The 15,687-nt window shown below is 33.8% G+C and overlaps 1 protein-coding gene across 1 annotated transcript in view; it reads right to left on the bottom strand.

The window, feature by feature from the left end:
- Positions 1-5,898: 5,898 nt before the first annotated feature.
- The window catches only part of LOC139498697 (gamma-tubulin complex component 6-like), a gene marked incomplete at its 5' end in the record, with an annotated part of 47,672 nt that continues 37,883 nt past the window's right edge, over positions 5,899-15,687 (bottom strand). Inside the window, 6 exon segments of the mRNA XM_071287221.1 lie at positions 5,899-6,066; positions 8,027-8,226; positions 9,887-10,048; positions 10,848-10,902; positions 13,759-13,891; positions 14,992-15,029. Of these exon segments, the coding sequence (XP_071143322.1) occupies positions 5,975-6,066; positions 8,027-8,226; positions 9,887-10,048; positions 10,848-10,902; positions 13,759-13,891; positions 14,992-15,029 (680 nt within the window).

Here is a 15,687-nt window from a genome sequence, read left to right as displayed (position 1 = left end):
GATAACGTTGTCATCGGTGATGTTTATGACGTCGATTAGTGCATTCTGTTATCGGTGATTTTTATGACATGCATTTTCACTGAAATGTATGGAGAAAAATGCAGTTCCTAACAGTTATTTATGATCCATGATATCTTATGACTGAACAAAATAGATCAATTTTTAATTCTTGATTCGAAGATACAAATACTCGTAGTTGGTATGGATGTTTGGCTGTACCCTTACATGTATCTGATTCAACACGGTATAATTACAAAAACCTTTCAAACGAGATATCCCATCATAATGCTTAAGGAGATGTTGTTTATAGAGCTCATAAACTTAAGTTCAATCCATGTCTTTACACAGTATCCGTTTGGTATGTTCTAATTGATATATTAGTCATGGCAAACATTTTATATTATCAGTATAAATCGGATTTTAACTAGACTCTTAAATTCTGCTAGTACTCTTTGGTCCGGGGTTTTTTTTTTGAGTATTTTTTCCATTGTTTTGTGTTTTATTTTGAAGGGGCTCTTCGTGCCGATCTGAGGGATCAACTAATTCCCAATTGTTTTTTAGTCTGTTTCTAAGTTGTGATAAAACACCATTGTCCCATGTTATATATAGCGTTTGGATCGAATGCTGTCAACACGTTTAACTCTGCCATTCATTTTATGTTCCTATCTCAAGTTGGGACGTTCTAATGTACTGTTCGAACTTGGTTGCCATCTGCGATAGTTGCTTTATTTTCTTTTATTGTTATCATAAATTCGACCTTTGGTTTTCACTTTGGGATATTTTATTATTATTAATGTCGGTGTCTTAAAAAGAGAGGCAAAAGATACCCGAAAGGCATTCAAACTCATCAGTCAAAAAAAACCTGACAAGTGAAGTTCAGAACGCAATGGCCACGAAAGAAACAGACAATTTTTTTTTAGAAAAAACAAAGACAAAGCAACACGAACCCCACCAAGAACGTGGGATGATCTCAGGTGCTTCGGAAGGGTAAGTAGATCCTGCTCCACATGTGGCACCAGTCGTACTGCTCATGTTAGTTCAAACCCGGTAACAATTATAATGCGGTAGGTCATTTTTGTTAAAAGGAGATTGGATTTTAATTACGACATTAGGAACCTATCTGCCATCATCTATAAAAGAGTACTTGTATCCAATAAGGGTCAACGAACTCGTAACATTTATTTGGTACCCGTAAAATGTAAGAAGGAATGATTTCAACTTCATCATTTGGAATTCTCGGTTTGATAGCTTCCTTTTGAGCAGCAACCATCAAGGAAATAATACAAACCTGGAAATACAGTATCAATTGGAAGTAATATATACTCCGTATGCAGGCGCTGTTGGAATGTTGCTATATAGAAATTAAAATTTAACAAAAGGAAAGCTAAAATCAATACATCATTGTCAATTTTTAGATGCAAGTCAACATATGAGGCAGACTTTTAACTGTATATGTTGTATCCTTTACCTCAAGTTTGTTGAGAGATAGCTGCGTTCATTTTAGTCACTAAAAGAGAGAACATCGTCTTTATAGCGGAAAGTAAAGTTAAAGGATACTGCCAAATTTTTTTCTTACTTCATAAGAAATTCACACACCCTTCAAGTAAAGTATGAAGTCTATTTTCGCTGAACTAGTATACAACTTTTAAGGGGCTAGCTGAGGTCCGCCTCTGATTGCGGGTCTTTTCTCGCAGTGGTGAATACTCATCGGGGGCCTTCGGCTGTTTTCTGCTATTTGTTCATGTTCTTGTCTCTTTGACACCATCTATCGTTTTCATTTTCAATTTGATTTTTAACATTCAACTTTCTATTGAAATTAAAATTCAGGATTTTTTTTTCTTTTTCACTGGTTAATTTTGATTTCGACAAGAGTGCACATGATGATAATCCTGATTAACCAATCATATTTAACTCAATATATCTCACGAACCAGTATCAAACCTGTCAAAATATGGTGATGGTCATACGGACATGTCACCTCAGGTAGCAATAGGAAAAAAACATATTTTCTAAACACCCTCTTTCCCTTCCTTTCTAAAAGATAATGCTTAATATTTGTGTTATGCATGTGTTTTTTATGGAAAGAAAATCTTCCATAGATTTTCAGTAGTTATAATGGTGAAATATAAATCTTTTTGGTGTCACCATGGCAACAATCTGCATTTATTTGATACAAAAAAAGGCAAAAGGGGTCTGAGAATGTCACAAGAGTCCCCTAAATTTGGTCCAAAGGAATATTTCAATCAGTTAGAGTGATATCTTGCCTGAAATCATAGACATTTATCTATCAAGATGTCCCAAAAAAAAAAATCATATGCATTTCTGCTCCTTTTTCCATAAATTTGAATTGAAAAGATCGAGCGTCAAACCTTTGATGAAAAACACGTCAATTATTTCTGGACCTATGGGCGGTACGACAAGGAAAATACGGACTGTCAAACAGAAAAATGCCATGGCCATAACTAACTTCTAACTGTGTATTGCTACCTTGCAATTATTTTCAACACGATATATGGATCATAACTCTTTCCCTCCCCATAACAGTTATTTAAAAAAAAAAGGGAGTCACAATTATTTTTCAAAGAGAAGTAAGCAAATTCGAAATAATTTACTTTGTAGTAATTTTAATAAAATAAGTACAACTTATCGATTGTACTTTATATCTTGTATTTTAGCTCGATAGACCTATCAATGAAGTCCATCCATTGACTTATAGTAGATTTGCAAACCTCCCTCTGTTGTCAGTTCTTGTGGAGTACACCCTCAGGGTCGTGGTTAATCGTGCATGTGGTCCAGAGTTTTCCGCAAGAGGCAACTATTATTTCTTTTTCTTGTTTTTTTTTTTTAAACAGTATGTATATTTATTCAAATATGTAAATGACTTGGCTGTTGAGGTCAAATTGGAATGTTGTTTCTCTATTTAAGGATTATGTACTTTTCAATTATTTCAATGTTTAACATATTGAAATTTTATTAAAAAAATCCACATCATTTCCCTTTGTATTATAATATTTGACAGTTGGATACTTGACAGAAAGGGGATTATACCGTATGCAGTGCTATATATAAGATGTTGTTATAAGTGCCAATGAAACAAACTTGATAAGAGTTTTTTTGTTCAAAGAAAACTAATCTCAAAATAGGTGTTTTCTTGTACAACTAAAAATGATCTCAAAACTGAATTGTGTCTTTTTGTCCTGTGACTTTTTGTCCGTTGTCTGTGACTTTTTGTCCTGTGACTTTCTGTCTGTGACTTTTTGTCTGTGACTTTTTGTCCGTGACTTTTTGTCCGTGACTTTTTGTCTGTGACTTTTTGTCCTGTGACTTTTTGTCCGTGACTTTTTGTCTGTGAATTTGTGTCCTGTGACTTTCTGTCCTACATTCGAGTTCAAATTGTCAGTGGTAGACATAGTCCTATATTCTTTTTGTTGATTGTGACACCATAAATTAAGACTTGTCGCCCAAATGTGTACCTGACATGAGCAACACGATGGGTGCAACATATGGAGCAATATGTTTCAGCCTTCCAAAGACCGATCACCAAATGTGCACCTGCAATGACGAATGTGATGGGTGCAACATATGGAGCAAGAAGTTTCAACCTCAAAGAGCACATGTGATCATCTTTGGGACAGTGTATCGGTGGGGCATGTGTTGTTCAGTCTGTAGTTTTCTTTGTTGGGGTATGTGTTGTTGTAGTTTCATAGATTGAAAGAGACTTTGGAACAACTAAATGCAAATAAAAAAAACCAGATACAGACCCTAAAATCATCATTCCTACTCATTTAGTGAAGTTCGTAAAGTATATTCCTCAACATTTACTTCAATAAGTGCAAGACATGTGAAAAGTTACTCATCTTGAAAGTCCAGACTACAATAAACAAGCCGAGATGTAAGTAAACCCATCCTCAGTTCACCATTAATGAATCTTTAAAATTTAAAGTTAATCACTTAAGGAAAACATGAATTATAAAATTGAGAATGGAAATGGGGCATGTGTCAAAGAGACAACAACCTGATTAAAGTGTCGACAACAGCTGAAGGCCACCAATGGGTCTTCAATGCAGGAAAAAATCCTTCATCCAGAGTCCAGAGATGGTTCTCAAAGATCTATTACATCTATACTTTGTGTCATTTGTTTTCATTTTTCTTGTGCTTCTTACAGGTCTGATAATTCAAAAAAAAATTTGTTTGTTCTATGTTTTGTTGTGAATTGTTACATCATTGCTCCAGTTTAGGTTGTATGGTTGAGTGCTCACAAATATGTTTTAACTATGCCACCTTCTTTATTTGCCTGTCCCAAGTCAGGAGCCTTTACTTCAGTTGTTGTTCTTTGCTGTGTGTTAAATTTGTTTTTTGTTTGTTTTGTCGTAAGTGATGCCTATTTTTCATTGGAATCGTTGTTACATTTTGATATTACTTTTATAGCTGACTATATGGTATGGGTTGTGTTTATTGTTGAAGGCAGTATGGTGACTAATTATAAGTTATATTTGTTTAAAACAACATTATTTGGACTTTATTTGATACATTTCCCATTGACAACCATACCACATCTCCTTACTTGAAGGATGGTAGGAGGGGTCCTGATCCCGAAATCCTGGGCTTAAAAACACGAAATTCTGAGGTCCCGAATTTGAATAAATTGAAATCCCAAATCCTGAAATTCGAAAAAAAAATCCCGGACCCCATAAGGGTCAATCCTGAAATCCTGAGCTTAAAAACACCTGATCCCGGAGTCCTGATAAAGGTCCTATTCCCCCTCTTACTTTGCATATATACCAACACTCTTAACACATTGGTAAAGTTTGAAATAATACTTCTTCCAGAATGTTGATACCAATCAGGTCTGCATTTTATTTGAAGATGAAATTTCAATTTTGTTTCTTTTGGAAGAGTCTGGATTAAAGTGTGTAGAACATAGATGAGTTATTACACATATTTACATCTGAAGGACAGCAGAGGGACAATGGTAGACCATGATATGAAGTCTGGCTTTGATTGGCATATAATCGTGTTTCATAATGCTACATTCTGAATGTATGTGTCTGTCATGAAACTGTAATTAAGTGGTTGTTGTTTGTTGCTGTGTTACATAAAATGAGAATGGAAATGGGGAATGTGCCAAAGAGACAACAACCCGACCATAGAAAAAAACAACAGCAGAAGGTCACCAACAGGTCTTCAATGTAGCGAGAAATTCCCGCACCTGGAGGCGTCCTTCAACTGGCCCCTAAACAAATATATACTAGTTCAGTGATAATGAACGCCATACTAATTTCCAAATTGTACACAAGAAACTAAAATTAAAATAAAACAAGACTAACAAAGGCCAGAGGCTCCTGACTTGGGACAGACGCAAAAATGTGGCGGGGTTAAACATGTTTGTGAGATCTCAACCCTCCCCCTATACCTCTAGCCAATGTAGAAAAGTAAACGCATAACAATACGCACATTAATATTCAGTTCAAGAGAAGTCCGAGTCTGATGTCAGAAGATGTAACCAAAGAAAATAAACAAAATGACAATAATACATAAATAACAACAGACTACTAGCAGTTAACTGACATGCCAGCTCCAGACTTCAATTAAACTGACTGAAAGATTATGATTTCATTTACATATTTGTTTTTGTTCATTTTTTGGTAAATAAATTGGGCATTAGTTTTCACATTTGAATTGTTTTATATTTGTTAGTTATGGCCTTATAAAAATGATTATGTGGTACAGGCTTTGCTAATTGTTGAAGGTTATATGTGACCTATGGTTAATTTTGTGTTAATTTTGTGTCAGTTGATCTCTTGTGAAGAGCTGTCTCATTGGCAATCATACCTATCTTCTTTTTTTATATATGACAAGTTTCCTTCAAACTTATAATGCATGGATAAATTCAAAACATTTCACATAATTTGTTCTGTTTATTCTAAGCAATTATCACAGATATATAAAATATTTGTCAGAATCAGATCTGTTTCTATCTGTCTTTGTAATAGTCATTAAAGTTCAGTCTAAGTAATAATTCCTGAAGATGAGGCTGATATCCTCTTACAGACAGTTTATATACAACTGAAATAGAAAACAATAAAAACATTATTAAAATATCATCTTGTGAATGTGAAATATACATCATTACTATTAAAATATACAAACAATATACATGGAACCAGTTGTTCAGTTGTTGTTGTTTGCTGATGTGGTTCATAAGTTTTTCTCGTTTCTATTTAGATTAGACAATTGGTTTTCCTGTTTGAATGGTTTTACATTAATCATTTTTGAGGCCCTTTAAAATCAGGTGTTCGGTGTAAGCCAAGACCCTGTGTTGAAGGCCATACTCTGACCTATAATGGTTTACTTTTTACAAATTGTGACAGGATGAAGAGGTGTCCTATTAACACTCATACCACATCTTATATCAATAGTTCATACTGGATACAAAATTATAACCCTGTGTCTACTACTCTCCCATCAGGGTTAAATATTATTGGCAAAGAAGTAAAATAGATTTTATTTGACCGTCCCATTCTAGGCAAAGAAGCAATTTCAAGCAATAATCATAAATTGTTTTTGAGATACGACGCGACATGTAAAAAAAAAAAATCCCCTTTTTTACAAAATACTCAATAAGTCAAAAATGAAATTTTGAATCATTACCAAAGAGTATACAGATCTTTCGATTAATACAACAAAGAAGTGTGTAAAGTTTTAAGCATTAATCATAAATCGTTTTTGAGATACAGCGCGACATATAAACAAGAGTGCACACGCTGAAATCTCTCGCCTTCTATACTAATCACAGTGTTTATCAATGATATAAATGATATTATGTTGATAGTCCTAAGTATAAAGCTAAGCTAAGGTCAAGGTCAGATGACACCTACCAGTTGGACATGTACACCTTACAGTCCTTCCATACACTGAATATACTAGCCCTATTGCTTATAGTATCTGAGATATGGACTTGACCACCAAATTTAACCTTGTTCACTGATCCATGAAATGAGGTCGAGGTCAAGTGAAAACTGTCTGACAGACATGAGGACCTTGAAAGGTACGAACGTATCAAATATAGTTATCCTATTACTTAAAATAAGAGAGAATTCAACATTACAAAAAATTTGAACTTTTTTTTCAAGTGGTCACTGAACCATGAAAATGAGGTCAAGGACATTGGACTTGTAACTGACGGAAACTTCATAACATGAAGCATCTATATACAAAGTATGAAGTTTTTCTATGTTCTCCATTCTGAACACATATACTCAATCACTCCTGGGAAGCTCTATTATTAGGGAAAGGAATCATAACATTTTACCTGTTCAACAATCATGATAACAAATGAACGCACAATTTTCTAAATTTAAAAATAAATGGGGATTGTGCTCATGTGAAACATATGATGCCCACGCTTGCATATCATATAAAGTTATAAAGGGATATAACTGAAGAACGGTAAAATTGACACTAACCTAATGTGTAATCAATCTGATTTGCATTGGTATAAATAAGTTAGAGAACGTAAACGGAAAGCTCAGCAATTTTTCTATTTTACTCTAGAATAGTAAAAGTGACACCCGCAAAATTCATCTGTGTTTTGTGGTACTAAGCATAGTGTATAAGTTTCATATTATATGGTTGAGGCTAACTTGAGTTGGAGAAAAGGAAACAAAAAATTTAGCAATTTTTCCATTTGTAAAGGGGCATAACTCTAGAAAGATTAAAGTGACACCACCAAATTAAAATTGTTCTGTGTTTTGTGGTAATAAGCATTGTATATCATGATCAGTAACTGCTTCATTTGTATAGGGGCATAACTCTTGAATGGTTAAAGTGAGAGAGCCAAATTCAAACTTGATCTATGTTTTGTGGTAATAAGCATTGTGTTTAATTTCTAGTAAAAGTCAACCTAAAGTTAGAGAACAAAAAACAACTTTGTGACGTATGTACGTTGAGACGGACATGGGTAAAACTTAATGCCAACACTGCTATAGAGGGGGCATAAAAAAATCCAGAATTTTAAAATACTCACCTTTGAACAAAAACACAGAATATTCTCTAAAAGCTTTGTACAGAGACACCATGTTTGCAAAGTTTGTATGTGTTAACTGTCCAGATTCTGGGTCAGTATACCATTCAGCATTAATCAGCTGAACACGGAATTTCAGAATGAGGCTGAATATGTCCTGTATTATCTTCATCACTGGACTAGCCTTCTTGTTCAGTAAGCACCTATTAATATAAATATGACAATACAGATAGATTAATGGTGTTTTTAGCTCACATGGCCCAAAGGGCCAAGTGAGCTTATGCCATCACTTGGCGTCCGTCGTCGTCCGTCGTCTGTCGTCGTCGTAAACTATTTCAAGAATCTTCTCCTCTGAAACTACTAGGCCAAATACTTCCAAACTTTAACTGAATGTTCCTTAGGGTATCTAGTTTATAAATTGTATCCGAAGTTTTGATCTATCAACAAACATGGTCGCCAGTGCTAAAAATAGAACATAGGGGTCAAATGCAGTTTTTGGCTTATACAAAATGTAACTCAAAAACCGAAGCATTTAGAGCAAATCTGACATGGGGTAAAATTAATTATCAGGTCAAGATCTATCTGCCCTGAAATTTTCAGATTAATAGGACAACCCGTTGTTGGGTTGCTGCCCCTGAATTGGAAATTTTAAGGAAATTTTGCTGTTTTTGGTTATTATCATGAATATTATTATAGGTAGAGATAAACTGTAAACAGCAAAAATGTTCAGCAAAGTAAGACCTAAAAATAAGTCAACATGACTGAAATGATCAGTTAACCCCTTTAGGAGTTATTGCCCTTTATAGTCAATTTTTAACCATTTTTCATAAATCTTAGTTATCTTTTACAAAAATCTTCTCCTCTGAAACTACTGGGCCAAATTGAACTAAACTTGGCCACAACCATCATTGGGGTATCTAGTTTGAAATTTGTGTCCGGTGACCTGGCCAACCAACTAAAATGGCCACCGTTACTTAAAATAGAACATAGGGGTCAAATGCAGTTTTTGGCTTATATCTCAAAAACTAAAGCATTTAAAGCAAATCGGACATGGGGGTAAAAATGTTCATTAGGTCAAGATCTATCAGCCCTGAAATTTTCAGATGAATCAAACAACCCATTGTTGGGTTGCTGCCACTTAATTGGTAATTTTAAGGAAATTTTGCAGATTTTGGTCATTATCTTGAATATTATTATAGATAAAGATAAACTGTAAACAGCAAAAATGATCAGCAAAGTAAGATCTACAAATAAGTTAGTATGACCAAAGTTGTCAATTAACCCCTTAAGGGGTTATTGTCCTTTAATGACAATTTTTCACAATTTGTTCATCATATTTGCCAACTTTAAAAAATCTTCTCTAAAACTACTCAACCAAATTCAACCAAACTTCATTTGAATGACCAGTAGGGTGTATAAAATAAAGTTTGTGTTTTATTTTCTATTTCGTCAAAAAACATGGCCGAAGGCATTGTTTACCAGGTGAGCGATTCAGGCTCTTGAGAGCCTCTTGTTTGTATTATAAGAATCATAATTGAGGTTATTTTTATGGAATTTATTTCTTAACTCTGCATTTCACTCACATACTTAACATAAAATCATATAGACTTATAGTCGAGAAATGTTGCATACATTATTTTTTTTCAACATGCAGATTTAATGATTTTCTAAAAAGATGTGATATGAGTGTCAATGAGACAACTCTCAATCCAAGTCACAATTTGTTAAAGTTAACCATTATAGGTCATAGTACATTCTTCAACACTGAGCCTTGGCTCACACCGAACAGCAAATTTTAGGTTTACTTTAGTTTGTGGTGACTTTAAAAAAGAGTTTGATACAAAATCAACAACAAATACCAACCTGAATATAGTTTTGTTGAGATATTCTGAATGTATTCTGTGTAAATCATCCAGATCCTTGACGTCCGTCGTCAGAGATTCAGTGAACTCCTTCCATGATACATGTATTATCTGACTGGCAACGTACCCCTGCATCACCTTCACAAAATGCTGCATCTCTTGCCTGAAATAGAATTAAATGGGCATGAGTGAAAATGCTCCTCAAAGATAACAAGCTCTAAATTCTGTACTCCAGATACACATTTTGTTTTCAAAAGACTTATCCAAGATGCTTGTATAAAAAAATCAAGAACCAAAGTACAAAATTAAAGAGGCCCTGTAGTTCTAAAAAGTTTTGATAATGTGTTGTTTGAGCATGATCCAATTTTTAAATTAATTTATTTTTATTAGATATCCTTTTTAATGCTCTGACTTTTAATGTAAATTATATAGAAAAAGCAGGAAGTCAAGTCATTTAAATATGACAATTTGGTTTGATATAATTGGGTTGACAATGTTTTGACATCGCCTATTGTTGTAAAATATTAACCCTTTAGGCCAGGTGAGCTAATCATGAGTTAAATAAAAAGTAAAATCACAATAATACTAAACTCTAAGGAAAATTCATAACGGAAAGTTCCTAATCAAATGGCAAAATCAATAGCTCAAACACATCAAACGAATGGATAACAACTGTCATAACATCAAACGAATGGATAACAACTGTCATAACATCAAACGAATGGATAACAACTGTCATAACATCAAACGAATGGATAACAACTGTCATAACATCAAACGAATGGATAACAACTGTCATAACATCAAACGAATGGATAACAACTGTCATAACATCAAACGAATGGATAACAACTGTCATAACATCAAACGAATGGATAACAACTGTCATAACATCAAACGAATGGATAACAACTGTCATAACATCAAACGAATGGATAACAACTGTCATATAAATAACATACCTGTATAACTGTAGCTGTCTAAACTGGACACTGTTACCTGCCTTGTGAATAATTGCTGCAAAGAAAATTCTTGATTACTGTTAACTTTACAAATATTTGCTCTGTTAGGTTTTTTTTGTTGGGTTCCATGTCATTTTTCTTTTTGCCAAGGTGCTGTCCAATTATTTATAAAATGGCTGTTTTTGATGGCACCTTTTTAACTTCTCCCATTTCTCAATTAAAAATGTTGTTTTTTTTCAATTTTGTCTGAAACCAGCGATTTAACATTGTGCTACAATCAATCAAAGAACTTACACAGGGATTTTACATTTCCTGAAAATCTTTAGAAGCCACAGCATTACAAAACTAGAGGCTCTAAAGAGCCTGTGTCGCTCACCTTGGTCTATGTGCATATTAAACAAAGGACACAAATGGATTCATGACAAAATTGTATTTTGGTGATGGTGATGTGTTTGAAGTTCTTACTTTACTGAACGATTTTGCTTCTTACAATTATATCTATAATGAACTTTGCCCATTAGTAACAGAGAACTATATTTGGTAAAAATTTACATATATTTACCAAATTAATGAAAATTGTTAAAAATTGACTATAAAGGGCAATAACTCCTTAAGGGGTCAATTGACCATTTAGGTCATGTTGACTTATTTGTAGATCTTACTTTGCTGAACATTATTGCTGTTTACAGTTTATCGCTATCTGTAATAGTATTCAAGATAACCAAAAACGGCAAAATTTCTTTAAAAATTACCAATTGGAGGGCAGCAACCCAACAACCAGTTGTCCAATTCATCTGAAAAATTCAGGGCAGATAGATATTGACTTGATTAACAATTTAACTTCTTGTCAGATTTGCTCTAGATGCTTTGAATTCATAGTTATAAGCCAAAAACTGCATTTTACCCCTATGTTCTATTTTTAGCCGTGGCGGCCATCTTGGTTGAATGGCCAGGTCATCGGACACATTTTTCAAACTAGATACCCCAAAGATGATTGTGGCCTAGTAGTTTCAGTGGAGATTTTGTAAAAGATTACTTAGATTTATGAAAAATGGTTAAAAATTGACTATAAAGGGCAATAACTCCTAAAGGGGTCAACTGACCATTTTGGTCATGTTGACTTATTTGTAGATCTTACTTTGCTGAACATTATTGCTGTTTACAATTTATCTCTATCTATAATAATATTCAAGATAATAACCAAAAACAGCAAAATTTCCTCAAAATTACCAATTCAGGGGCAGCAACCCAACAACCGATTGACCGATTCATCTGAAAATTTCAGGGCAGATAGATCTTGACCTGATAAACATTTTTATCCCATGTCAGATTTCCTCAAAATGCTTTGGTTTTTGAGTTATAAGCCAAAAACTGCATTTTACCCCTATGTTCTATTTTTAGCGGTGGCGGCCATCTTGGTTGGTTGACCAGGTCACGCCACACATTTTTTAAACTAGATACCCCAAAGATGATTGTGGCCAAGTTTGGATTAATTTGGCCCAGTAGTTTCAGAGGAGAAGATTTTTGTAAAAGATTACTTTAATTAACGAAAAATGGTTAAAAATTGACTATAAAGGGCAATAACTCCTAAACGGGTCAACTGACCATTTTGGTCATGTTGACTTATTTGTAGATCTTACTTTGCTGAACATTATTGCTGTTTACAGTTTATCTCTATCTATAATAATATTCAAGATAATAACCAAAAACAGCAAAATTTCCTCAAAATTACCAATTCAGGGGCAGCAACCCAACAACCGATTGACCGATTCATCTGAAAATTTCAGGGCAGATAGATCTAGACCTGATAAACATTTTTACCCCATGTCAGATTTGCTCTAAATGCTTTGGTTTTTGAGTTATAAGCCAAAAACTGCATTTTACCCCTATGTTCTATTTTTAGCCGTGGCGGCCATCTTGGTTGGTTGACCGGGTCACGCCACACATTTTTTAAACTAGATACCCCAATGATGATTGTGGACAAGTTTGGTTTGATTTGGCCCAGTAGTTTCAGAGGAGAAGATTTTTGTAAAAGTTAACGACGACGGACGACGACGACGACGGACGACGGACGACGGACGACGGACGCCAAGTGATGAGAAAAGCTCACTTGGCCCTTCGGGCCAGGTGAGCTAACAAACGAAAGGAGTAGGTTCAGTAAGCCACCCTTTTTGGCCCGAAAATATAGCAGTTTTACCAAATTGTTAAAATGTAAACTTTTAGTTATTCATTGGAAATTAAAGTGTTTCTGCTACATAAATATGGGCTGTTTTTCGTCAATACAATGCACATATATCGGGTACTAGCATCATTAAGTCATGCTAAATTACTGAAATCTTCACAATTTTAGCATTTCAGTTTAATTTTAAACGGTTTCTGTCTTAAATGAAAGTGGCCGCATTCCTGTTCATTTTTAATATTGAAATGTAACTTGTATTTTATGATAATACATAACGTATATAAAGGTTGTGGATGAACACGGATGCCACCACTTTCATTTTTGACAAAAACCATCTGAAAAGTGACATTTTGGGGCATATTTAATAGATTTTTCATATCTAAGCTAGAATCGGAGCGTTTTTAATGAGTAAATCATTTAAAATCTTTCACATAAACTTATTGAATCAACTGAAATAGACACTTAAGTGTTTAAGAAGTGTCTAAAATCTTTCGTCAGATAAACTTGAAATTTGAGGCCAATATCGGCCCTTACAGGACCTACTCCTTTGATAAAGAACAATGTTTGTTAATACCAATATAAATCTTCTTCATCACTTATTCTATTTGTCCTGACAATGCATGAAACATTTGCTACTGTTCATTAAGCAAACAATAGTCAATCAATCTTACGTCTGTTTGTGGATTTCAGATGTAATAGGATGGGAGATAATTACAAACAATATTAATTTACCTCCCCTTTTTAGTCTGTGCCACACGTCTTTAAGACTCCACACAATTCTTTTGAGTTGTAACATGAAGGAGAATACCTTACTGTACTTGCATATCAAACTGTCTGTGATCACAATATTTAATGGCCATACAACCTGGAAAAGATAATGAAATAGTTCAGAATGGTAATACTCTTGGCCTAGTATTAGAAAAAAATGTTGTTAAGAGCCACTTTCAGCGACGTTGGCTATATTATGGCAATAGACTTCCTAACTTCAGCTGGAAAAATGGGAATCCAAAATTTGTAAATTAAAATTAGTGTCAAACACACTCATATGAAAAGAGAAACCAATCTATAAAATAATTTTGCATTAAGTTTTTTAGACTTTTTATAAAGTTGAAATTTATTTACAGTACATGTCTTAGTTTCCTCAAACAAGCAAAGAACAAGAATGTGTCCCGGGTACATGGATGCCCCACTCGCACTATCTTTTTCTATGTTCAGTTGACTGCGTGAAATTGAGGTAAAAACTCTTATGTGGCATTGAAATTAGAAAGATCATATCATAAGGAACATGTGTACTAATTTACAAGTTGACTGGACTTTAACTTCATCAAAAACTACCTTGACCAAAAACTTTAACCTGAAGCGGGACAGACGAACGGATGGACGGACAAATGAACAGACCAGAAAACATAATACCCCTCTACAAGTGTAGGTGGGGTATAAAAATGTGTCTAATTAAGCATACATGATAGATTATAAATGTCTAAAAATATTATTATCATTTGTAATCAGTAAAACTTTTTAAAACATTTTCATTCTTTTTCAATAGGTCAATGAGTCACTGGTTATTTTTTCAGAAAAGTTTCTTCATAAATCTAGCACTATTAAAGGTAACTAACTCTGCTTGTTCTTTGAATATTTTCCATAACATATTTATCTATTTCAAACTTACCTACATATAAGCAGATTTATCGGTAATTCATATATTTTCCCTTTGATCTTACTGCCTAATATTTTCTAGTATCAACATACTGGCTGTATCACTGAAAATATTAGGCAATACATTGTGTGACGTCATAATTACCGTTAAACAGAATAATAGGTAGATTGGTTTTTGATACTGACTATATCATGTGGAATATCTTAACTCGCCCTAACGGGTTCGTCTAGATATTCCACATGATATAGTCAGTATCAAAAACGAAACTACCTATAATTATATATATATTGTAAGAAATGAAAGCCTACCTTATATCTCAATTCTAAACAATCTAGAGTATCATGTGCTGTAAAAATAGAAAGTATATTATAATATATAAATATCAGTTAGCTGATTGAAATAACTTCCAACTACTATCGATTAGTTTATGTTTTTAGATACCAATCTTCATGGATGAGGGTCTGGATTGGGGGGGGGGGTCTGTTATTCTGTAAACATTTAATTTTTACCCCTTTTTTCTCTAATCTTCATTTTTTAAGGGCATTATTTTTTAATCATTTAACCCCATCCAAACCCTCATGGATCGTGGAAACCTTGTTTTTCTGTGGATATTTAAATTTTGTAGTAGTCAAATTCTGCATACAATACGATAAGGAATTGGAATATCCTTTAACACTTAAAATATCTGATTCACCTATAACAAAGAAAATAAGTCTTCAACCAATAATGAATCATTGGTATCCATAGAAGCCACATTCTAATGCACCATTTTGTTTGATTAATGTGACCAATTTTCATGGCATCAATTCACAATGTATAGTCACAGTAAACTTAATTTGCAACCATCAATTCACCAATTGATGCTGTCAGAGCTTAAAATACAATACAGTTATCTCCTAATAGTAAATCTGATGATCCATAAAATTACAGGGAGGTATGCAAGTAATAAATAGAACAATCAAAATTACAGGGAGGTATGCAAGTAATAAATAGAACAATCAAAA

This window comes from Mytilus edulis, chromosome 12 (assembly GCF_963676685.1).
Source record: "Mytilus edulis chromosome 12, xbMytEdul2.2, whole genome shotgun sequence".
NCBI lineage: Eukaryota > Metazoa > Mollusca > Bivalvia > Mytilida > Mytilidae > Mytilus > Mytilus edulis.
This window is presented reverse-complemented; position numbering and strand designations above follow the sequence as displayed.